At 39.0% G+C, this 25,520-nt stretch overlaps 1 protein-coding gene across 3 annotated transcripts in view; it reads right to left on the bottom strand.

The window, feature by feature from the left end:
• The window catches only part of PPARGC1A (PPARG coactivator 1 alpha), a 657,227-nt gene that overhangs the window by 277,594 nt on the left and 354,113 nt on the right, over positions 1 to 25,520 (bottom strand). Inside the window, exon 2 of one of the 3 annotated variants that reach the window (XM_045993992.1) lies at positions 21,517 to 21,684. The exons of the other annotated variants lie outside the window; for them this stretch is intronic. Within the exon in view, the coding sequence (XP_045849948.1) occupies positions 21,517 to 21,585 (69 nt within the window). The 5' untranslated portion in view covers positions 21,586 to 21,684. The remainder of the gene's footprint in view (positions 1 to 21,516; positions 21,685 to 25,520) is intronic. 3 annotated transcript variants of the gene reach the window in all.

Here is a 25,520-nt window from a genome sequence, read left to right as displayed (position 1 = left end):
AGAGTTCTGCCATATTGCTATCACATTATCTTCCATAATTCCTCAACTGTCAATACTCTGTCTCCACACCTAATGAGAAACTGAAGGAAACATCAAGTATGGAAAGACATTACTAGAACCCAATATTAACATTGGAAAGCTCCTATCAATTATACTTTCTAATGTTACATAGTTCTCTATCAATAATGCTTTATTTTTCCTGTTCCAATTTACCTATTTCTTTTTTTCCTGCCAAACTGGGTCAATTTTAAAGGTACATTGTGATTTTTTATAGGCACGTTATAATCTGCAGGATTCTCTAAATAACAAATGCATCATTGCCATTGCATTCACATTAACCAGCATTTTAAAGTCATCTATCTGTCTAAAGGAGTGATCTAGTTTATCAGAACCCTATTCAGAAGGTGCCTGAGTTGTGTCAAAACACATCCTGAGCAGTAGTATGATAGAGGGGAAAGGGTATCAGACCCGAGTTTTATTTTGTAGAGTGTCATAAACTAACTGTTTGACCTTGGACAAGTCACAGTGCCTCTCTCGACTTTCTTCATTTACAATTAGGTTGAGCTAGTTTAGATCATGAGGAGCTTTTCCATCCTCACATACTCTAATTCTCTGAAGATAGTTCACTCATCTAATTAATTATTCTGCATCATATGACAACTGGAAGAATTAAATGGCAGTATTCGGTGAGAGTATATAAATTTAGTTTTGTTTTGTTTTGGCCTAGGAATCTGCAAGGGGTAATAGTATCTGCCCTTAAGGAATAGGGCTCCAAGTGAGGAGAAGTGGGCCAATTGGTTTTCATTAAAAGTCTTTTTGAACCATTTGACTTTTTAAAGGAGCTATCATAAGCACATATCATTTTGATTTTTAAAACCTTTAACTGAAGTTAGAGGGGGCTTTAGATTAAGTCCAATTGATATCTCGATTGACAGATCTAGATCTATTACTGAATTTTAGACATGTTCATTGATTTTATATGCATTTTTCAAGGGTCACTGAGAGGACCACGTGGGGCTGAATGATCCTAAATTGTCATCCAATGCCAGATTCCATACTCTGTCTCCTCTCTATTCTCTCATTTTCTCCATGAACAATACTCAGCTCATAAGCAGACTCCTCATTGGGAACCAGGCAGGTGGAAAGTTTCAACTTTCAAAGTTCATTTATGTTTGAGTCCTCCCAGGAAAAAAAAAAAATTAATGAGATTAAAATAAAAATCTTTTATTTCTCTGAAACCTCAAAAAAAATCATTTAAAGCAGATCTTGTATGAGATTTATCCCTCTAGGCTAAAATAAAGCATTAGAGGTTTTTGTTAAGAGAAACATTTCCTCCAGCTGAAAGGAAACAGAGCTGTAACGGAAATAGGAATGCAGGCTTTGCAATTCCCACCATCTAATATAACATTAGAATTCTGCATTTGCGAATTGTTCCAGTTTTATGTACATATATTATTCAACGACAATAGTGTTTCTTTAGTTTTATAGATTTTTTCCACTAATTTAATTGGTGATATAATTACTTGCTCTTATAAATCTGAAAATTAGGAATTCAAACACACACACACACACACACACACACACACACACACACACACACACAAAGAGAAACATGATTCTTACTGGTTTAGCCATTTTCCCCAGGACACTGACATCCTTTCAGTGGCGACTCCAGGCTCTGTGCACCCATGATCAAAGATTTCTAAACAACCCTTCTCGAAACGCACATGCAGACCTCTCCAGGCACCCTCAAGCAGCCTGAACGTTTTGAACCATGACTGCCTGAAAGAGTCTGGTATTTTATAAGGCTGAGGATGACTCAGCCTGACTCAGAGAAGTGGAACCATTCAGTGACTCCTAGAAGGGCCCATTGGGACCAGGTGGACAAAACCAGGTAGAAACATTGGCACCACACAGCCACACAGTGTATCACAGGTCCAAGGGAGACTTGCTAAGGGAAAGTCACAGGGTGGAAGTTCCCTAAAGCACTCAGAGTCCACGACTGATTTGCATTGTGCCACAAATTTAAGTCCAGCTACAGGTGTACGGAAGAGATGTATGGAAAAAAGCTGCAAGCATGGAGGTCCAGGTATCTTTTAAAATGTTCTCTGATGTCTTCTTTCATTCAATACAGAAAGGCAATCCAGAAAACTTGCAGGTTTTTGAAGAAACAGATTTCAGGGTATTCTGGTAAATGGTAGACTTTATCCACAACAAAAATGGAAAGGCATGTGTATGTATGTGTACATGTGTGTCTTTATGTGTGAGGGAGGTGGGTAGAATTCTCACAGGAATCAAAGGAACATCAAGCCTGGAGGGAGCTTAGGCTCACAACCATTGTTCTTATTTCTACCTTTCCTTCTCTTGAACTCCGACCCCTCCCTTCCATCACCCTTATTCTCACAAATCCAAACTTTCAGCAGATGAAACCAATCTCAGGAGAAAAGAGCCAGCATGTCCTGAGTACCTACTATGTGCAGGGTACATAGTAGGGGATAGCAGTGAGAGGATGAAGATGCTGGTGATGATGTGATTTTCTTATTCCACACAACAGCCCTATGAGGCAGCTACTGTTATTGTCAGCATTTTACGGATGGGAAAACACAAAGAGGTTGAGTATTTGTCAAGTTTTCACAGGTTCTAAGAGGTAGAGCCAGCATTTGGGCTCTTTACTGTACTGATAAGCATTCAACTGGCCTGTCTTCATCGGCAATCAGGAGGAATTGTTGGCCAATTATTGGTCTCGATTTGGAGACTGTAGCTCTGTTGGGGTGCAGGAGAGAGGGCAGGGAAGAGCTGTGATGTCCTCAGACCCTTTGGTGACTGGCTCCAGCAGGAATCCAGCACCACACCCAAAGAGAGACATGCCCAGATCCTCCTCTTGCCTAGACAGAGGCTTCCATAGAAGCAGATCCTTACTGGAAAGAAAAAGGGATTGGCCCAACAAACACTGATTAGGGGGATGCCAGTACAGAGGATTTCTAGTAATTGGGAGATATCTGGAAGAGAAAGGAATTTACTTTCCTCTCCCATGGAGTAAGGAATTCAATAGCCTTTGGGGCCAGAGAGCCCTGAGAAGACACTGCCTGCTGCTACCTGTGGGAGCTTGGACGCCCTACAGAGAACCCACCTCTCCATCTTTCCATTTCCTCATCTGCGAATGGCAATAATTACAGATTTATAGCTGCAGGTTGGCAGTGAGAATGAAATGTAAGCTATCATGTGGGCAGCATATTAGCTAAGCTGCCTTCTTCCTAAAGTTTCCTTCTCTTTACTACCTTTCTCCATGACACCCTATCTTCCACATGATCCTTTTCCTTCCTTACATCCTTGAATCTTCCTCCTGTGAGATCAGGTTTCATTCGTTCACAGAATTCTCTGGAATTTGGATGAAGTGTTCTCTGGGGTAACTCCCACTGACTGAAAATATTTGCCCAATGCCCTAATAGTTGTCCAAATATGTGAACCAGAAGCACGAACAGAGTACTATGAATGGGAAGCTCTTACATTCCCTAAAGGACCAAGAATGTTTCCCCTGAAAGCAGAAGGAAGGAAGATCCCCCGGGTACCCCTCACAGATGTCAGTTTTTTGTTCCAGATATACTTAGGCATCCCCTCTCTTCCCTTCAAGTCCCAGAAGCCAAGTAGCAGTCCCCGGTGAGAGAAAAATGCAGCATTTCCATAGCGGGGAAGACAAACACTCCCCAGTCTGCAGAAACTTTTAGGTTTACAGGAGCCCATCTCCACCTCATATATCAGAGCTTGTCATCAAACAATAAATACATTATGTTTTGAAAATACCCTGTACTGCAACTGTTGTGCTTCTTAAAAACAAGAAAATTGCCAAATGGGCTTCACACTGCAGACCAAGCAACATAGTGGTACATTCTGCTTCCTTGTAAAAAGTGTGTGATTAACAGGTGTCTCATCAGGGCCACCTCTAAAGGCAGGGATTAAGGCCAAGCATCTCACTTTTGCTTGACAACTTCTCAGAGCTGTCACCCATGGAATTTTCCAATAATTCTTGAACCTACTTTTGTATTCTGAGATGTCCTATGAAACAATCTGTATAACTGGGAAAGATAACAAACCTTGTAATATATCACTACTACTACTAGTAGAACTAATAGTTCTGAACTCTTCAGTTGTTAAATACCCCTGTCAGAGGCAGGGCCAGTTTAACCCACACTAGTGGTTGCCAAGGCATGTATTAGACCTAAAATTGGCACCACACCATCTTGACTAGTTTCCCTACATATCTCCATGTCCCTCTCCCATTTTTATGTCATAGGTCCCAACAGCCATGTAATGTAATGTTAACATTAAAAATATGTTCAGAAGGTAAAATATTTATGGTGGCTTATGGGTTTCAACTGCTCTCTACCCCAAACCATGCTTCCACTGCTGCTACAACCATTAATAGGTCTTAAGCTCTTCCAAATTCATCATTGGATTTAATCCTATGAGATGCCTACTATTTTTATTCCCATTTAGCTGATAAGAAGACCAAAGCTTGGACAGGTGAAGCAGTTCACCCAAGATCAGACAACACATCAGTGGATGAATCAGTCCTCAAACCCAGACCCAGAGTAACAACAAAGCCAGCCAACTTGAATCACTATAAATTCTTCCTGTTCTTACAAAATAGTTTCCTCAACAGCACAATTTCTGCCTCTTAGAATGAAACTCACATGGAACACATAATAAAAATCACTGGTTACCTATTTTAATTCAATATGAATTTCAGAGAGAAACTTCTATTGAGCCTTCTAACTTGGAGGTGTAGGAAAAGCTAAGAAAAGGCAGAAGATGTTTTTCTGTCAGATCTTTCTGCCATAGTTCAGCACCAGCCCTGGTAGCCCAGGCTACCACTAGCCCAGGCAACTAGATTCTAGTTCTGACTCTACCATGAGCTTGTTGTGAAACCTTGAACAAATTATCAAACACCGGATTCATTTGCTTTCTTGAAAATTATAATACTTGGGAGCCTGGGTGACTCAGTGGGTTAAAGCCTCTGCTTTCGGCTCAAGTCATCGTCCCAGGGTCCTGGGATGGAGCCCCGCATCGGGCTCTCTGTTCAGCAAGGAGCTTGCTTCCTCCTCTCTCTCTGCCTGCCTCTCTGCCTACTTGTGATCTCTGTCTGTCGAATAAATAAATAAAATCTTTAAAAAAAAAGAAAATTATAATACTCCATCTAATTGCATTGCTGCATCAGATCTTAACCACTGACTTGCATATATGGAAGGGGAGGAATAGGTCTTACACCACTCCTCCTTTCTCACATGCATGTCCCCTCTCTTCATTCTTCCAAATAGAGTTATTTCAAAGTTTTCATTAAATAATGTTTCTGATACTATAATTATTTAAGTTTTGTTCACAGAAGAGCTATATAGTGTCTCATAATTATTTTAAATTTTCTTTCATACATACTTTCTTTGTTTTCCCTGGAACTCAAAAAATTGTCTTAATCTTTTCTTTACTTTATTTTTTATTCAATGACAAACTCTAAATCAGAGCTGAAAAATACCTCTCAATATGTTCAATAAAACTGAAAAATACTTCCAATATGTTCACATCAGACAACTGTGCAGCTCCATTTTTTCCAAGAAACATCCCTCTGGGAGTGCTTAATGCTTGTGCTGTGATTTGGGCTTGCTTTTCTTCAGGCATGCATCATCGTTGACATCCTAGAGCTCTCTTACTCCATCATGTCGGAAATATGTGTTGCCTTTCTTTGGGTTTGGACCTCTTATATCCTGGAACTCATATCTTCTTTCTTTGTTTACTCTCTTATTTTTCTGGAGCACATTCTTTAGTAACTTTCTGAGAATTTATAAAGACCTCATAATCTGAATATATGTTACTCTGCTCCAAAACTTTATCTACTATACATTCATCATCCTAGTTGATCCTGTGAGAGGCTTACTATTTTTGTTCCCATGTCAGTGAGAGGCAGCAGAAGAATATTGACTTCTAGGTTGAGAATCTGTTAACATTTTGAATATAATAATCTCTTCTAGGTAGAAGTGGTATTTCCTAATTTGATTCTCAATCCTTTGCATACAGTCTTCTTCCCCCTGGATCATTCAATAAGTTTATTACAGATGTTCTGAAATATTTCAGTGATGTGTCCAAGTGTGTGTGTGTATCTATGTTTGTGTGTGTTTCACTCATTATTCTGGAATTAAGGGAGTAGACCCTTCTATCTGTAAACTTGTGTCTTTCAATTTATCTGGCATTTCTTTTGGAAAGTCTTATTATTTGGATGTTGGGCTTCCTAGGTTGCTCCTCAAATTTTCTTGTTGTTTTTTTTTTTTTCTTTCCTATTTTCTGTCTTTTTTACCTAATTCCTCAGGGATTTTTCTCAAATGTGTTTTCAAATCCTTCAGTTTAATTTCAGCTTTTGTATTTTTAATTTTCAAGAGCCCATTCTGGTTTTCTGAATGTTTCTTCCCATAGTTGTCCACTGTTGTATCATGAATGCAATATATTGTATTACTTCCCAAAATAAATTAGAGGGTTTTTTAATGTGCTTTTTTTCCCTGTTCTGCATTGTTTTAATTTATTCCTAGTATTTTTGTTTTGTTTTAGTCTCTCTCTTTCATATTAAAGTTCTTCCAGTAATATCTGGTCATCTGCTCCATTTAAGAGTAAACCATCCAAGGCTGACTGGAAGTTCCAGGACTATGGGAAGGAGTTACAAGTGGTGGGCTTTACTGCCATGCCAGTGTGACATGGAGAAGAGTTGAACTTTTCATAGGAGGCCTTTTCTATTGGGCTGACCCCTGGACTTTTTTCATTCCCCAGAGAGGACTCCTTTGCTCTCCTCTCTGACAAACAATATGGCAAGTTGCCAACACTTTGGAGAGGATAAGAGAACTGGGGTCTCACTGCTCAGCATGCAAACTTTCACTTAAAATCTCCTTATTTTCATCATTGTATATTACCGGTTCCTCCATGGTATCTGAAATCCAGATCTTTCCTGGCTCAACTTTGTTAGGTGTGAACTGTTTCTGCATTGGTCTTCTAGGAGAAGGGACCTGGTCTCTCTGCCTTTTTTCTGTATACTTTCCAGTTGCTCACCTATTCTCTATTCCATTCCATGCTCTCACCTTCTAAGATACCTGCCACATCTAGTTCCTAAGCATTTCCTGAATCTAGCAGTACAAAACAATCTGCTTTTTGTTGGTTCCTTCCCTTACAAGCTGCACTATTATTTTAATGCTGTGCCAAGTCAGTTACCATTTGTTTATTCTCTTTTGAGTTTTCACAGTGTAGTTGACATTTCTTCACCAATGTTATCTCCTCTATCATTCTTTTTGCCCTATGGGTTTTAAACTTTTTTGATGTCTTACCTGTCTTTTGTTGGTTTTCACGTTCCCTAGTTAATCTAAAGTACAGTTTCCATTATTTTCACTTAATACTATATCAAAAGTATTCTCTCCTACATTAAATATTGAAAACACCATTTTTGATGGCTGTATCATAGTACATCTAACCATTAGCCTATAATTGGAAATTTATGATGAGTCAAACTTTTTTTACAAACAACGTCAAAATAAAAATCTTTTTAAAAAAAGTTTTTTTAAGATTTTATTTATTTATTACACAGGAAAAGAGAGATCATGGGAGAGAGAGCACATGCAGGGGCAGCAGCAGGCAGAGGGACAGGGAGAAGCAGGCTCCCCACTGAGTAAGAAGACAGATGTGGTGCTAGATCCCAGGACTCTGGGATCATGACCTGAGCCAAAAGGCAACCACTTAACTGACTGAGCCACCCAGGTTCCCCTACAAGAAGTTTTATATTTGTCTCTGATAATCCTTAAGACCTAGTTCTAAAATCATATTAAATCAAGTTTTAAAACTTTTAAGCTATTAATACATGTTATCTAGTTAATTTTCAGGAAGTCGGTAATAATTTATACTTTCTCCTAAAAAGTTAGAGGCAATAGCTGCATAGGATTCATCACATCATCACCAACATGACTAGTTCTCAAAATCTCTACCCCTTGTGTTTCATTATTGTTTGATTTGGATTTCTATGCTGAAAACTATAGTTTTTTCCATGATAACATGTGTCCCTATTAATTGCTTATGGACCAAATTCATTTTTTTCTAGTGGAATATTAAGTTATTTCTTATTTGTGTGAACTTTCAATTTGTTAAGAAATCAAGCTTTTTAGGCCAGATTTGTTTGTTGTTGTTCTTTTTTTTACCTATTATTTGTTAAGTTTTTCTTTGTTTATTACACCTCTGACAAAGAATTTTTAAATTTTTACATAATAAAAATTATCACCTTTTCCTTTATGCTTAGAAAGCTTTCTCATTCCAAGATTAGGTAAATATTTCCTTACATTTTCTTCTTTCATTTATATGTTTGGGATTTTTTTATACTTTACTCTTTCTCTGTGGAATTTAATTTGTAATAATTCTCCCAATCAAGTGACTCAATATCATTTACTGTATAATTGTGAGGTCCTCAACTATTAGGTAGTGTAACTTTGACCACATCTGCATCCTAAACTCTTACTTTTACTAGAGTCTGTTTCTGGTTTATTTTAACCCCATGTGTCTGTTGATTCTCCCTCCAGAACATCCTGTTTTAATTACCATAACTGTATAGTACATTACAATATCTTCTTGAGAAAAGCCTGCTTTACTACTTGTCTTCCTAAATAGTTTTTAACTCTTTCATTCTATTTATTGTTCAAGATAAACTTTAGAACATTTGGTCAAGTTTCCAGAAAACAATAGCAACAATATTATATTGATTAAATATGAATGTTTTGATTGAATATGTACTTTCATTTGAAAAGAATGAAAGTGTTGACAGTATTGATTGCTCCTTTCTAGGAACATGACACTTTTTTTCATACATCCAAGTTTTCTTTTATGTCTTCTGTTGGTTTTATTGTTTTCTCCATGGTTTATTGAGTGCATTATCACTCAGTAAGTTTATTCTTAGATTGCTTATATTTTAATACTATACTGAATGATTTTTACCTTTGTATTTTCTAACTGGTTATCACCACTATGTCATAAAGTTGTTAATTTTTGTATATTCATTTAATATGGAATCGACTAACTCAACTCTCATTTTTTCTAACAGTTTTTTTTAGTTTTTCTAAATATCTTTGCTTTACTATATAAACAATAATTTTAACTAATAATATAATAACTTTTTATCATCTCTTTCTATATTTTACTTCTTAGTAGGTTGGCATGAATGGGATCATGAACAGAATTATCATGATTCTAGTCTTAACAGAAATATCTTTATAATAAGAGTAATAATTGCTGAGTTTTACTCAGTGCTTTTGATATAGTAACTGCTTTGCCAAGGGATTTGGGTAGATTATTTCCTTTAACTTTCATAATTACTGTAGAAAAAAAGTTACTATTGTAACCCCATTTTAAAGGTGATGAAATGGAGGCTCTACAGCAGAAATATATCCAAGGTTATCCAAGTAGTCAATAGCAAAGCAGGATTCAACCTCACATTGGTTTGACTTCAGAGCTCAAGCTTATAAATAATATAACTAATATTGCATTCTAGAATGTTAAGTAAGTGTGAGTTGATAAGCATTTTTTAAAAAATGTATTGTGTTTTTGGTTGAGAAAGGAGATGGGAGAGAGAAGAGTACCCTGACACTAGGCAAATGAAACGCACACATGAAGAGTACATTAATGATGCAAGAAAAGTAGAGCATAGGATGCTTCTCCATAGTTCCTCAAGCCAAGTGTGAACACCAGGATCAATTACTAAGGAAAAGAACATATTTCAAAACTGAGGCATCTAAGAGGTTATTATTATTCCCACACAAATAACAAAGCTGAGTCATGTGATCTCTTGGTCATTTCAGTTTCCAAAAGTTTATCAAGAAAATATTTGGTCTCATTAATTCAGGTCTTTGATTCACTGAAACTTCGCCAAAGGTGGGGTGGAGGTGATTCATGCTATTTAAGTCACATCTTGGCAAGAAGCTGTGTTGCGGGAGATAGTGTGCCTCCTTTTCCAGTGTGAAAAAAAAAAAGAAATTCAGCAATGCTGAAAATAAAGTCTCTTAGAGTGTTACGCAAAAGTATGTATTTCTGCAGCATACCCTGGATTACTGACTGTGTAATAGCCCTGCTGGACTCCCACCACTGCACGAAGCCCATGCCTGAAGCATTATGATCAGCACGGAGAAACATGTACATCTTGCTTTTTGACCAGACAATTTCATTATTGGTGTTAGGGAGTGAAGCTCTTCCTCAGAAACAGTTACATAAAAGTTTTTAGCTTTAAATGTCACACTTTTTTAGGAGAGGGACAATTGATTGGATCTAATTAGGTATTAATTTAAGAATGCAATTTTTTACAAGTTCAGGAAAGCACACCGTTGACTGGTGACCAGAGAGGCAGCTTGATCTGCATGCACAAGCACAGGATTGCACTTCATACTCAGGTTCTAGTCTTGGTCCTGTTTGGCAAAGCTCTTAACCTATCAGCCCTCAGTTTATTCATTTGACAGTTGGTAATAATAATCTTGCTGCCATTTCCTTCATAGGGCTTCTAGGGAGATTGAAAAAGGAGTATAAATGGAAAAGTGCCTTTGAAAACTGAAATACAATTGACATGTGTAAAGAAGGATCTAACCGTTTCTAGGATGCTCTCCCTAAAGAGCAGTCATATTTATTGCTCACCCTAACTCCTATGAAAAAGACAAATAGCCATCAACAGTAATAGAGTTCTGCAGAGCCAGCCTGTTTCCATTTCAATTCAAAGCCCTTGAGGCATCAAACTTTCATTCCAGGCACTACCCCCGATTCTCCAGTAAATTTGTCTGTTTCCCCAATACATGTGGTGAGCACTTGAACAGAACCATCAGGCTATATCTGATCATATTATCCTATAAGTCAGTGATAATTGAATTTAAAGGCTAAAGGAGAAATGACCTATTTTACATGGACTTTCTAAGAGGCCTTGGAGAGAGATGCCATGTGACCCTAGACCCCTTGGTAACTCAAGCCCTGGGTCACCACATGGCTCCTTCTTACCCTCAGTCCCTTCAGCTAGTCATTTCTTTATACACTGTACAGGGGCTCTGTGTACTGGGGACTGAGCTTAAATTGAGCTTGAGACAGGGGCCATGGAATGATTGAGTAGTGAATTAGATAGAAAATTGCGGTTTTTGCGCCCTAAGTGAGAGAATCACTGCATTCAACCAGCTGCTACAACTTGAGTATTTCTCACTTCTTTTGACATTTTTTTTCAACAGGGGAACTTGATGTAAAACATATTTGTCTCTTTCGATGCTCAAGACCTGCCTTTTTCTCCAACCTTCTTTTAAAATCTGCCCTCCACATTGTCAGTGTTCTTTAACCATGATCAGTGTACACTGTGACCTGTGTAAGTCACAGCTCAAGGAGGAGTTCATGAAGGGAAAAATATAAATCTTTTTTTTTTTTTTTTTAAAGATTCATTTATTTGACAGATAGAGACCACAAGCAGGCAGAGAGGCAGGCAGAGAGAGAGAGAGAGGAGGAAGCAGGCTCCCCGCCAAGCAGAGAGCCCGATGCGGGGCTCGATCCCAGGACCCTGAGATCATGACCTGAGCTGAAGGCAGAGGCTTTAACCCGCTGAGCCACCCAGGCGCCCCGGGAAAAATATAAATCTTAAATTCACCACAGGTTCACCAGGCCCCAATCAGAATAATCAGCCCAGGAACAGGACATACAGGAGTACAAGAAGCCAAATGTGAAAGGCAAAGACACCACAGGAAGGATTTGTTTCTCATATTGGTTTTGGGGTTTTTACACAAACTATTCTTTTCCCAAGAGGTGCTTGAAATTGAGTCAAATTTGAAAACTGTAAAATCCCTGGATTCATTTATTTGCATTTGTTCATTCATGCAAAAACACAATTGGCTGTCCTAGACCAGGCAGATGAGGGCACTGGTTATACACAGCAAACTTCATTTCAACACACATGACTTAAGCCTGCTCCATGCCTGGTACTATGCTAGGCCCTGAGAGAAAAAAGAAAATGAGTAAGATTCAGATTCCGGCCTCCAGGGATTGACACATAACTCTGATCCAAGACAGAGTAAGAAAACTACTAGAAGAGAAGCATGAAGTGTTTTGGCAGCCTCCCTGACTGATCTATAGCTTTTTATTAAAACACAGCTTCCTGAGCATGGGTTAGGTTAAGGATAAGGATAAAAGGCCTCCAAGCCCATTCACAATCTGATGTCACCCAGATGGAAGACCCTCTTCCCACCTCATTTCCCACCATGCCCATGACACAACTAGCCTCTCATCCTTTTTCAAACATGTGCCAACATTTACTCTTTCAGTTCTTTGTTCTCAAGGCTCTGTCTGACTAGAATGCCTTTTCATCCTCTTCACCACCTAGAAATCCCTTACTCTTCCCTAAGATGCAACTCAGTGATCTGCAAGGTGAAAGTGAACAATGAGATGTCATCCCAAGGCCTCTCTCAGCCTATAAGTCAATGATGTGTGAATTTAAGAAGTATATCAAACAGTTTACCTTCCTTGAACCATGAAGCCATTCCTGATGCCCTGAGATATCATTCCTCTTGGTCCTCTGAACTTCCATCCCACATGTTGCTAAAGTACTGAACATACCAAATTGCAATTAGATGCTTATTTATTTGTTTATTCTTTCAACTAGAATGGGTACAGCTCGAGGGCAGGGTCTGCATCTTATTTAATTTTTATTTTGTATAACCAACAGTTACATGGTCATAACTATGTGTTGACCACTATTCCAAGTATATTGCATGTATTTATCTATTTAATCCTCACAACAACCTTATGAGATAGATACCACCATTATCTCATCTTGCCCATGAGGGAACTGAGACATAGAGTTTAAACAACATGCCCAAGGTCATACAGCTGGTAAGCAGTGATCCATGATATGAACCTGGCTCTTAAGTGCTATGCTGTTTTTACTTATCTCTGTACCCTCAGTGCTTTGCCCAGAGGTCTAGTATTTAAAATGTGGAGCTCAATAAATGTGTTTTAGCTCACTAAATGAATGAGCAGATGATCACTACTGGTTACTCCTAGCTGGATTCTCTTGAAAATTTCTAGGCTATAGAAGTTAAGGGTAATGAGCAGACTTGGAGAAGGTTCAGAGAAACTCAAGAAGATGGAAATGAAGAATTATACCTAAGGATTTAGGTTGCTTAGACTTGAGAAGTATAAGCTGAGGGCTGCTTTCATAATTATATTTAAGGCCAGGAAGGCTGATTCCTGAGGACAGTGACTGAGCTGTTTTTCTCCACCTCCAGGGAGGATGAAGAAGCAGAACTGGTCCTAAGCTGCAAAGGGTGCCATTTAAATCCACCACAAGGAAGAATTTCCTTAATCTAAGAATGGTTTGTTAGACCTAAGGATAAGCTATGGAGAGAAGCTCTATAAGGTTATCTATCTTCAGCCTTTGGACTTGCTTCTGCTCAGAGTGGAGAGCATAGCATGTAGGGTAAAGACACAATGGCAGGTTACCCCCAGTTCTCTTCTTGAGTCTAAAAACTACATCGAACACTCTACTTTCCTGGACCAAAATGAATGAATGAATGGATGGATGGATGAGTCCCACATAATTTAAAAGGCAACAACAAAAAACTGGAATGAGTAGGGAAAGGAGTCTTCTTAAATATACCATTGTGTCAGAAATGTAACAGTGAAGAAGAAAAGGAACTTGTTTTCTAATTAACCTAAACTCTTCCATGTTCTACATTCAAAGGTTTCTTGCTAAGTCCATCACACCTTTGACATAAAGTCAAAACTGGTCAGTCCACATCCTCAGGTGCCGACTTTAACACATCACCATTTAATCATCTGATAGATTACTTTGGTATCTTGAAGCAGACTTCTCTAAACAGGAAGTAGACTCAAAATGTGAGTTACTATTCCATTGATCCCAATGTAAGGTGCTTCAAACATTAAAAAAAAATGAATCCTTTCCTGAGAACAGAAAACACCATCAAACCTACTTATTTTTCTTTCCTACATAGAAACCAAAACACAAATAGTAATGGAATTGAAAGGGAATTGGAAGAGGGAGAGAATACACAAAATTATTTCTGTATTTGGCATTATTTCAATAACAAGATTCTGCTTTATTTTCAGTTAATAAAAATAAAATCTTACACTTATGTGATGCTTTACAGCAGATGAAGTTCTTTCAAACACACAGTGTTTCACTGAATTTTTACCTGGGACATAGATATTTTGCTCCCCATCTTAGAGAGAAGAAAACAGCCCAGAAAGATGAGGGACTTGTCTGAGGCCACATATCTAGCACCAGTAGACCTTCCTTAGACCTCCAGGTTCCAGGCCTACCATTTCCCATACATCATAACCTATTGGGCACAGATCTGCCAAGTACTGGGAGAGACTTATTAGAAGCCTCTTTCACTGTGTGCAACCTTTTTCTGAACAATGTAGTTGGCCTGTCCCACCCTGAGGAACACAGCTAGTCCAACAACCTTAGGAGACCTGTCGAACTCAGAGAGAGAGAAGTGTAAGAGACTGTTCTGTCTACCTCATGTAGGGCATATCCACCATCAGTGATTTAGGAGAGCCAGGATTCTGATTCTAACTCAGCCTTTTACTGTTCAAAATTATGTTCCTCCTCAGACTTCAAGCTATATTACAAAGCTGTAATCATTAAGACAGTATGGTACTGGCACAAAGACAGAAACATAGATCAGTAGAAGAGAACAGAGACTTAGAAACAGACTCTCAACTTTATGGTCAACTAATCTTCAACAAAGGAGGAATAAATCCAATGGGGGGAAAAAATACAGTCTCTTCAACAAATGTGTTGGGAAAATTGGACAGCCACATGGAGAAGAATGAAACGGGACCACTTTCTTACACCACACACAAAAATAAACTCAAAATGGACGAAAGGCCTACATGTGAGTCAGGAATCCATCAAAATTTTAGAGAAGAATTCTGGCAGCAAACTCTTTGACCTGGTGCACAGCAATTTCCTGCTAGACATGTCTCCAAGGCAAGGGAAACAAAAGCAAAAATGAGTTATTGGGACTTCATCAGAATTAAAAAGCTTTTATACAACAAAGGAAACAGTTAACAAAACTAAAAAGCAACCTGTCGAATGGGAGAAAATATTTGCAAATGACTTATCACACAAAGGGCTAGTGTCCAAAATCTATAAAGAACTCATTAAGCTCAACAACCTCCCCCAAAATAAAATCCAGTCAAGAAATGGGCAGAAGACATCAACAAACATTTTTCCAAAGAGAACATACAAATGGCTAACAGACACATGAAAAAATGTTCAACATCATTTGGCATCAGGGAAACACAAATCAAAACCACAATGAGATATCACCTCACACCAGATAGAATGACTATAGTTAACACAGGAATCAACAGATGTTGGCAAGAACGTAGAGAAAGGGAAACCCTCTTTCACTGTTGGTGGGAATGCAAACTGGTGCAGCAACTCTGGAAAACAGTATGAATTTTCCTCGCAAAGTTAAAAATAGAACTACCCTATAACCCAGCAATTGCACTATTAGGTATTTATCCAAAGGATACAAACATAGTAATCGAAGTGGCACCAGCCCCCCAGTGTTTATACAGTGTCCACAATAGCTAAAATATGGAAAGAGTGCAGATGTCCATCAACAGATGAATGGATAAAGAAGATGTGGTATATATCTATAGTGGAATATGACTGAGTCAACAAAAAGAATGAAACCTCACCATTTCCAATGACATGGATGGAACTAGACAGTATTATGCTAAGTGAAATAAGTCAGTCAGAAGAAGACAAATATATGATTTAACTCATGTGGGATTTAAGAAACAAAATAGATTAACATAGGGGAAGGGAAGGGAAAATAAAGTAAGATGCAAACAGAGAGGGAGGCAAACCATAAGAGACTCTTAACTATAGGAAACAAACTGAGGGTTGCTGGAGGGGAGGTGAGTGGGAGGATGGGATGATTGGGTAGTGGGCATTAAGGAGGACGCTTGATATAATGAGCACTGGGTGTTATATATAACTAAATTCTACCCCTGAAACTAATAACTCAGTATAAGTTAACTAAAGTGAATTTAAGTAATTTTTTTTTAAATTATGCTCCTCCTTAAAAACCTGGCTCAAATGCCATCTACCCTGTGAAATCATCCCTGCCCTCTTGCACCATGTAGATAGACATAATCCTTTGGTGCTTACAAAGGATTATGTCCTTTCAAAGGACTGGATCCAGTCTGCTTGGACCGAGGCCCCATGTACTAATTAAGTGCTCCTAACCTCTCTGAAACTCCCTCATCTATAAAATGAAGATACTACTCATATCTCCCTAATGCCACAATGGTAAATATTCTATGAGTTAATATAAGGAGAATTCTTAAAACAGCTCTTCACACAAAGTAAGCCCTTGACTAGTATATTCCTGATATTATTATCTTCTGTGAGATTTCTGAGCCCTCACAGGGTTTTGTTTATCCTCCTAGTATAAAATACAATATTACTTATATTTATTATAACTCTTCTCCACCATTTTGTTAGTTATTATCCACCCCACCATGAGCCCAGAGATCATTTCTGTCTGTTAATCTCTTTTCAGATAATGCTACCCATATCCACCTTAGACACCTTAAAGAAAAACCTGGGGGCCATTTGACTCTTCCCATATCCTCACACTGTGCATCAGTCAATCATCAAATCCTAAGGTTGGTATCTTCTATATATTTCTGAATTTCCCCTCCATCTCCATCTTGTTTCCATGATCCAACCAGCCCTTACTTAAAATAGTGAAGCACCTTCTTCACTGGGTTTTTGGTCTCTACTCTTACCATACCTCAATTTATCATCCACACTGAAATCAGAATGATCTTTCTTTAAAAAAATTTTTAAAAAAATTGATCCTTATGTCATACCTCTGCTTAAAACCTACCCATGGTTCCCCACAGCCATTTGAAGCTAGTTGGTCTGACCACACAGGACCTCTCTACTCTCTCCCTCTTTAGACTCATCTTCCACCACTCCTGCCTCACACTGAAAGACTAGAACCTAGAACAACTGGCTGCTTAACACGCACCTTAGAGTCTCTCCCTTTCCTGTCTCTGATCTGTTCTCTCTAGCCCTGAATTCTCTTCCCAGTTCTTTATCTAGCTTAAAGCCTTTTCTTTGTTTAATTGGCTCTAGATTTACCTCCTCCATGAGCTTATTCATCAGTGTTTCCATGATACAAAGCATTTTATCGTGCTTCTGTAATTATAGTGACCTGCTGCACTTATCCCACCATGACCTCAAGTTTAAGGGCATTGCCTCTAGCTACTTTCTCATCCACTTAACTGTGGAAATGCTTGGCACATAGTAGGTATTCAAAGAAATATTGAGTAGTTGAATGCATTACATAGACAGTAGGTAGACAGTAGCTGACACACACAGTGTGCACGATGGGTCACTTTACAGTACTTACTGAAGTGCTCTTCTAAGCACTTTCCATAAATTAGCATGTTTACTCCTCAGTCCCATTGATATCATTGATAATGATAATTCCCATTATCATTATCAAATGGATAATTACCTCCATTTTACAGTTGAATAGAGATGAAACTGAAGTACAGAGAGTTTACATACTTAGAAAATGATGACCCCAAATTTAGAACCCAGCAGACTAGCCCTAGATCCCATATTCTTGACTCCTATGCTATAACACCTGTCCAGATAAGGGGTACTATGATCAATGAAGATACCTAAACAGAAACAGATAGTATGGTCTAGCTCCAATTTTGCAGATGAGAAAGTTGAGGCCTAGGAAGTTCATAGAGAAGTGGTCCAGAGAAAAGAAAGCCAAAGCTCAGAGCAATAATCCCTTCCCCTCACTAACCAACTGTGGAACTTGGGTCAGTTACTCAGCCTCCCTGGGCCTTGGTTCTTCAAGTGCAATATCAGGGCCAGATTATGTCTCAGCTTTCTTCCAGCTCACATTTGCAATTCCCATGGTTCGGCAAGATTCAGCAGGGTTGAGTGTGTGCCAGGCTCAGCGCTAAGTGCAGGGACACAGAGGCAAACAAGATGCATCTCTGCCCTGAGAAATTTATCTTCTTGTGGGGGAGACAGGCACAGACAGGCAGTATTGACAGACAAGCTCAAAATGGCCACACCGCAATTACATCGGTTATTTTAAAGGAAACAACCCCAAGATACAATATTATCCAGAAACAAGTCCTTTGCCCCTCCATAAGGTCTTTCGACTGTCAATTGCCAGAAGAAGAAAGTAGCACCATGCTCCCCCTCCCCCACCTTTCTTTCAAGACCTCACTCAAGCATAATCCCCTTGTTTTACAAGCAAAGAAGCAAAGTCACTTCCTTAAGTAGGTTTGTCAGTGGTCAGATTGTTACCTGGTGGTATATAAGCCTCTACCACCTCTGTTCCAGAGGTTCTCCCATAGCTGGGCTATGAGAGGCAGAAGCATTAACTTTGACACAGCCGCTGTTGGTTTTCCAGTATGGGTTATATGCTTAAATGGATTTTCAGATTTACAGTTGATTCTAGAAATTGCATTTACTTCATTTCCAACTCCATGGGTAAGCTGGTTCATTTAAGGCAAACAGCATCATCCAATTAAAATATATTCTGAAGAAGTGAGTGAGCAAGTCATTTTTGTCCAACTCTTAATTTAAAACACAAACACAAAAACAAAAACAAAAATAAAAAACTATCAGGGAGACTTCCCAAATACCAAATCCCATCACATCATTGTGGGATGAGATAGTTAAAATACGTATGATCAAAATATAATTTGAAAATATACTCTGAGAGGCGGCCTTGTGTAAGAGCAGAGGCCTCAGAGCCAGTCTCAGTGGGTCCACATCTCTTTTCAGCATCTTAGCAGCTGTGTGACCCTGAGCAAGTTCCCTAACACTACTAAGTCTCAGTCTCCCCACCTGTGCAGTAGGATCAAATAATATCTCTCTGTCAGAGTACTTGTAAGAATTAGAAATGTAACTTCATGCCTGGTGTAGAATAAGGGTTAAAATATAAACGATTAAAAACATTTTATTAAAGTCTTAATGATTCAGAGATTGATTATTCTATTAGAAAATTGTCATGCTTTCTCCCTTTCTTCCTTTTGCTTCCTGCCTGCCCACATCACAGCTGCTCATAAACTATTATTCCATGAGATCAAAAATGAGATAAAATTCAATTCAGCTCACACAGCAACAAAAGTGGAATTGGCCCTGGAGTCAAACAGGCCTGAACTTGAGCACTGGATGGCTTTTGACAGGTTATATAACCTCCTTGAGTCTTCATTTCTTCATCCCTAAAATGGAGGCAATCTTCTAAACCTTCTAGGCATCTTACAAAGATGTAAACAACCACACACACACACACACACACACACTAAACCTTCTAGGCATCTTACAAAGATGTAAACAACCACACACACACACACACACACACACACACACGTACACAAAACTCTTGCACTGTAACTGGTAAATGGTAGGTATAGTAGGTAGATAGGAAAGTACTGGATCATTTTTAGTAAGAAATGCAGCATTTGGCTAAACTAAATCTTCAACATCACTTCCGACTTATTTTAAAAACAGCTTCATCACTACCATGCATGGCTAAAGGAAGTCATTGTCACAAAGCTCTTGCATCTGGTGCCATCAGATTTCATTTCCTCCCTTGGGGACAGCTTGACTGTCAGCAGAAATAGGCCAACTTTGTGCATATGTGGACCTGGCATGGCCATACTGATGACTGGAACATGGGGCAGAGGCAGTCCTCAAAGGGGGAAGGCAGGTGAAGCTGAAGCCATGCATTACCAAGAGTCAGGGAGACCGAACCAGAGATTACGATGTCCTTTTCATAAGCACTACTTCCACTACAGAAGAGTTTCTGTTATCAAACAACAGCGATTGACCAGCTATACAAGATCACATCTTTGGAAGCAAGTAGCAAAGAGAGCATGTTCATTATTTGCCTTTGGGAAATTACTAAGCTAAAGGTTCATGGGATGCTGACATTATAGGACATGTGCTTTTTTACATAAACATTTGGCTTCCATGTTTCTAATTTAAATATTTTGTCTACAGAGATCTCTGAGTCATCTGCTCACATCCTTTCTCCTTTAATCCTCCCTTGAGGCAGAGACTATATATAAAAATGCTAACTTTCTAAAGGAAAACACATAAACAAAAGACAAAAATCCTAAAGTCACGACTACCTACCATAAAATATCTGAATATTTGTTTGGACCCCCTGGAGACCCACCACATGACATTCTTCAAGTAGCATGCAGAGATTCATTCTGTATCCTTTCCTCCTTCCTAAATAATGCTCCCACTCAGAGTGGAAGGACGCCAATTTCATGGCAGGCTGGAGGATGTTTTTTTCGGAAGCTCCTTACTTATCATCACATTGCTTAGAACAGAACATACCTGTCGATATCAGTGCTACATTGCTCTAAAATTTCTCCTGCAGAGGAGAACTTTTATGACAAGTTTCCTTCTTTTTATAAAAAGAGAGAATTATTTTTTATAATTGATATTGAAAATCAACTAATTCCCGAATCACCATTTTTTTCTGTGAAACTTTCTGCTACAGACAAAACGGAAAATCACAGTTTCACTTCATCCAACACCATCCAAAAGAAATGCTTCATGCATGGAAATGTTCTTTTTCCATAAGGCAGTGCCATTTAAGGGAAAAAAAAAAGCTCTGGCATCGCTCTTCAATATTGTTGTCTAATTAAATAGCAATGCAGTGGATGCGTAAAAGTATGCATTAGAGGTGTGTAATGTGTAATGTGAAGAAGAGTAATCAAAGCCATTCAACAGGATTTAGGAAGGGATTTCAGTTGGCAGCTTATGAGACAGGAGCATATAATTTTGCTAATTTGAAATAGGTATTGTAACATATAAACATTACTGCTTTGCATATTTTAATGAAAACTGCCTCTACACCAGAATGAATCCTTTAGCTTGAACTCTCTGCATACCACAGAGCTTCTACCTATTATGAGTTCAGCATAAATAAGAAAGGCACGCAAGTTGCATTAAAAGATGGTCACCTCATTAAAATAGGTTAAAACCAAGACCTTTATTCCAAGCTACTATAACACCATAAAGTAAGTCTGATGACAGGTGTTGTATTAAATTTTTATATTACAATGAACTTGTACTCACACAAACCAAATCTGCATGTTTCCTTTGATATACACCTGCAACTTGTTAATTCAAGGGCCTTTATTAAGAAAGTATAAATTTAGCAACATCTATAGATTTGTAAAACCCCATTAGTTTGCTTGAGAATATAGAGTAAATTCATTTGGAGTCTTATTTGCATGGTTTACAAAGAAATGGAAATTAATGAGGACCTTTCCCAAATGGATGTTCCTACAGATAATGCAGTTCTGCAAAAAGACCAATGTGAATTATCTACGCTTGGGCTAAAGAGTTGAGAGAGAGACCAGGGTCCATCTGGAGCTGAGGACATCACTTACCTGCCAGCTCGCTTCTCGCTGAAGGCCTTTTTTCCAGTCTTCTTCCAGCCTGGGGGAGGTCTCATCCATTGCTGATGCTGCTTGCACAAACTGGATCCGCCAGTGGCTGTTACTCCCTTTCGTTGCAAGCCTTTACCAAAGCGGCAGCGAGGGCAGTTCAGGGACAGACTGTCATGGAGAAAATGCCAGGCCAGAGGATGAAGGATCGGGCAGGAAGAAGCCACATGGGAATAAATTTGGGATACATGGGGCTACCCTGACAGCTGCCAACTGGCCAGGCGGGAGGCCAGCTCAGCCACTGAGCGTCCAGAGATTAGGAACAACTAAGTTCCAGGGCCAGCGGACAATGGGTCATTCTTATGCTTCTGGCATAAAGGTCAGAGGAGGGAAGTGTGAAGGCACGCTTTATGCCCTAGAAATATGCATTTCTATGTGTGCTCCCATCTTCTCCTCACCCCAACACACACATACACACACACACACACACACATGAATTTGCATTATTCTGCACCATGGTATCAATAGGCTGGAATATCCTGGAAGTAATAAGTTACTTTACATAGAAGCAACACTTTTCATTTGAACACATCTCCCCCAGCACCATATGAATCACTCACCAGCCAGTAAACATGAAAAATAGCAAGCTCCCTTGGGTGAAAAATAGACGGATCCCTCTAGTTGAATCCTGAGCATCTACAGTCCCTGGTTTCACCCCATGGGATGTTTTGCCACAGACACTCAGCCTTGACCATGGACCTCAACCCTTTTTCCAAATGATTATCCAAAATGATCAGTTTGGACAGACTCCTCAAAATGTGGGGCTAAACCAACCCAAATCTTAACAAAGTCCATCCTGCTTCACTGGTTTCTCGCACAGAATGACACTCTCTTGCTGTTCAGAATTGGTTACCTGTAGTGTCAAGGTGTGTAGCTGCAACTACTGTCGGTAGCACCTACTTCTTTTCAGTTAGAACAGTGGTTCTCAAACTTGACTGCACAACAGAATCGACTGGGAATTTTTATAAAAACACTATCATCAAGGCTTCATCCCCTTCAGAATCCAGGATGAAAATCACAGAACTCAGTTTTGAGTATCATTTGAGGTTTCTCTAATCTAATCACTTCTGAGGCTTGAATCCCCATGACCTTGTCAATACCCCTCCAAACAATGCTCATACCACCATATATGGTAAACTCACCACCTCTGGAGACAGTCTTGTTCCACGGGTGATAGCTTTGTCCCCAAATGAATATCCTTCCCCTTGTCACTTCCATAGCTGTACTGTTGTTGTCGTTGTTGTTTTTAATTCCATAAGGAATAAGAGTAAAACTTATTCAGTAGGACAACGCTTCAAAGATCCAAGGACAATAGTGGTCCCTGCTTCAAGTATCTGCTGAAATGTCTCTTTTCCAGGTGAGATTTTGCTAGTTCCTTCAGCCAGCTATGTGAGAGGCCTTTGGGTAATTTCTCCATCCTGGTTACTGGCCTCAAAATACATTCCACTACCTCTAGTGATAGTGATTGTAATATTCCAGAATCCAGGCTAGTATTTCTGTTATGATCTATCATGGCACACAGAGCTGAATTATCACATACCTTATTTGGAAAATCTTCCCAATAAAAAGCACCATAATAATAATAAGAGTGGCCAGCAGTTACTGAGCTTGGACTTAGGTACCCAGAACTGTTTTAAGTGCTTCATTAGCCTTACCTCATTTATTCTTTACACAGATTCTATGAAGTCATCATTATGCTCCTGATTTATAGATGAAGAATTCAAGAGGCAAAGACATCTGCTCAGGTGATGGGCCAGGAGTTAACTCAGATCTGACTGCAGTGTTCTAGATCCCTCCCTCATGCCAGTCAATGCTCTTTTACCTGTACAGTCTTGGACTGTATTGCCTGTCTTGACAATCACACCTCACTGATACAATGCCACTGCCAGTTAATACAAGTAGGTTTGCTTGCACCTTCAGATTATAGATGAACATGTTTTATAGACTAGAAACTGCCATACAAGCCTAACTTGCCATTACTATCCATTTAATAGTCACAAGACTATACATTGCCCCTCACCTCTAACAAAGCAGATAAATGCAAAATCCTTCCTTGACTTGCTTGGCTTCTGTCTTTTATTTAGAATACTCAGATGCTTTTTCAGAGGTTATCCTGAGGTGTAAAAGGATATGAACAATAATGAAAGGAGACAGGCCAGAGAAACAAGGGTCCAGAATATTTTCCGAGACCCTAGACTCAACGGCAGCCTCACCAATCATCAGTTCTTCCCCACCTCCTGCAAACATTTAGCAACAGGACCCCATAAGGAGATCTGGGAGCAATCAATTTACCATTTGAATCACATCATCTGCAAGGTAGCTCAATCAGTTGTGATAGAAGGTAGGACACAAAAAGTCTTTGAAGGCAAAAAGACTTGGGTTTGATTAGCAGTCATTATTATGTAATGTATGTCCCTGGGTAGGTCACTCAACTTCTCTGAACCTAGTTTTCTTGCCTGCCAAAGGGAAGCATTATCATTTCAATTAGGCATATTATTGTTCATCAATACCTCATTCTCTTATGTTCCAATCACACAGCAAGACTGAATTTTAAGCCCCTTAAAGTTAAGCATAACCACATGCCTTGTTTTGGTTAATACAATATGAGAAAAAGGATGGGTATCACTTTCCACGGGGAGGCCTTGATTACCAGCACTTGATGGTCAGCCCACCCTTCCCCACAATGCAGTGATCACGAGGCATGTGTTGATAAGGTATGCCTCAATACCAAAGCGAACTGGATTGTTGAGCCCACTCCTAGAGAATGGTTGCCTTGGAGAGTAACCTGGACCTACAACAGACACTATGGGAACAAGAAATAAACTTCCAGGGTGGCTTATTCCCTCAGGACAATCTAGTCCATCCTGGCCAATACACCATTCTTGCTATACAGAATTGTTGTCACAAACATGAAATAATCCACCTAGAGTATTTATTGCAAGCCTTGAGTAAGTCTGAAATATTATTTTAAATAGATTCCATCACAAGCCCAGTCTGCTCTACACATGTACCTCACACTCCAGTATTTCCCCTTCTTTTACAGCCTACATTTCTCCTGCTCATCAGTTAGTAGCTTTAAGCATGCAATTTCCACAGATGATGTAGAAATATGAATTTTAAAAGGAAAGGGTAAAAATGTTCAATAATGCAGTGTCACTCTGTGTCAGAATGCAAACTCAGAATAGCATGACTTTGATGCTACTTATCATTTAGCAAAGAAACTAATGAAAGCAAAATGAAGCATCAAATAATAAATGTACCTCAGTATAAATTTGCTACTAATAAAATAAAGTACATGTCTCTAAAATGTAAACATAATGAGAACATACATGAATAGAGGAGCTTATTAAATAACATTGCTTTTATTCACTATTCTTAAATCAAGCAACGGAAAAAGAAGTAGTTTTGTTTCTTTGTTAGTTTTCATTAAAAGAAGTTTTGACTATGAAAATAAACTATAAGGAAAGTATAGATAACACTCTGGCCAGATCACAGCACTGACATTTTAAGACACAAATTCTAATCTGCCCTGGGACACGACTGGGAGAGACTTTTTTTTTTTTTTTCCATTTTATTTATTTTTTCAGCGTAACAGTATTCATTCTTTTTGCACAACACCCAGTGCTCCATGCAAAACGTGCCCTCCCCATTACCCACCACCTGTTCCCCCAACCTCCCACCCCTGACCCTTCAAAACCCTCAGGTTGTTTTTCAGAGTCCATAGTCTCTTATGGTTCGCCTCCCCTTCCAATTTTTTTTTTTTAATAAACATATAATGTATTTTTATCCCCAGGGGTACAGGTCTGTGAATCGCCAGGTTTACACACTTCACAGCACTCACGATAGCACATACCCTCCCCAATGTCCATAGCCCCCTCCCCCTCTCCCAATCCCACCTCCCCCCAGCAACCTCCAGTTTGTTTTGTGAGATTAAGAGTCATTTATGG

Source organism: Meles meles, chromosome 2 (genome assembly GCF_922984935.1).
Source record: "Meles meles chromosome 2, mMelMel3.1 paternal haplotype, whole genome shotgun sequence".
Taxonomy (NCBI): domain Eukaryota; kingdom Metazoa; phylum Chordata; class Mammalia; order Carnivora; family Mustelidae; genus Meles; species Meles meles.
The sequence above is the reverse complement of the archived record's forward strand: the minus strand, read 5'-3'. Positions and strand labels throughout refer to the sequence as shown.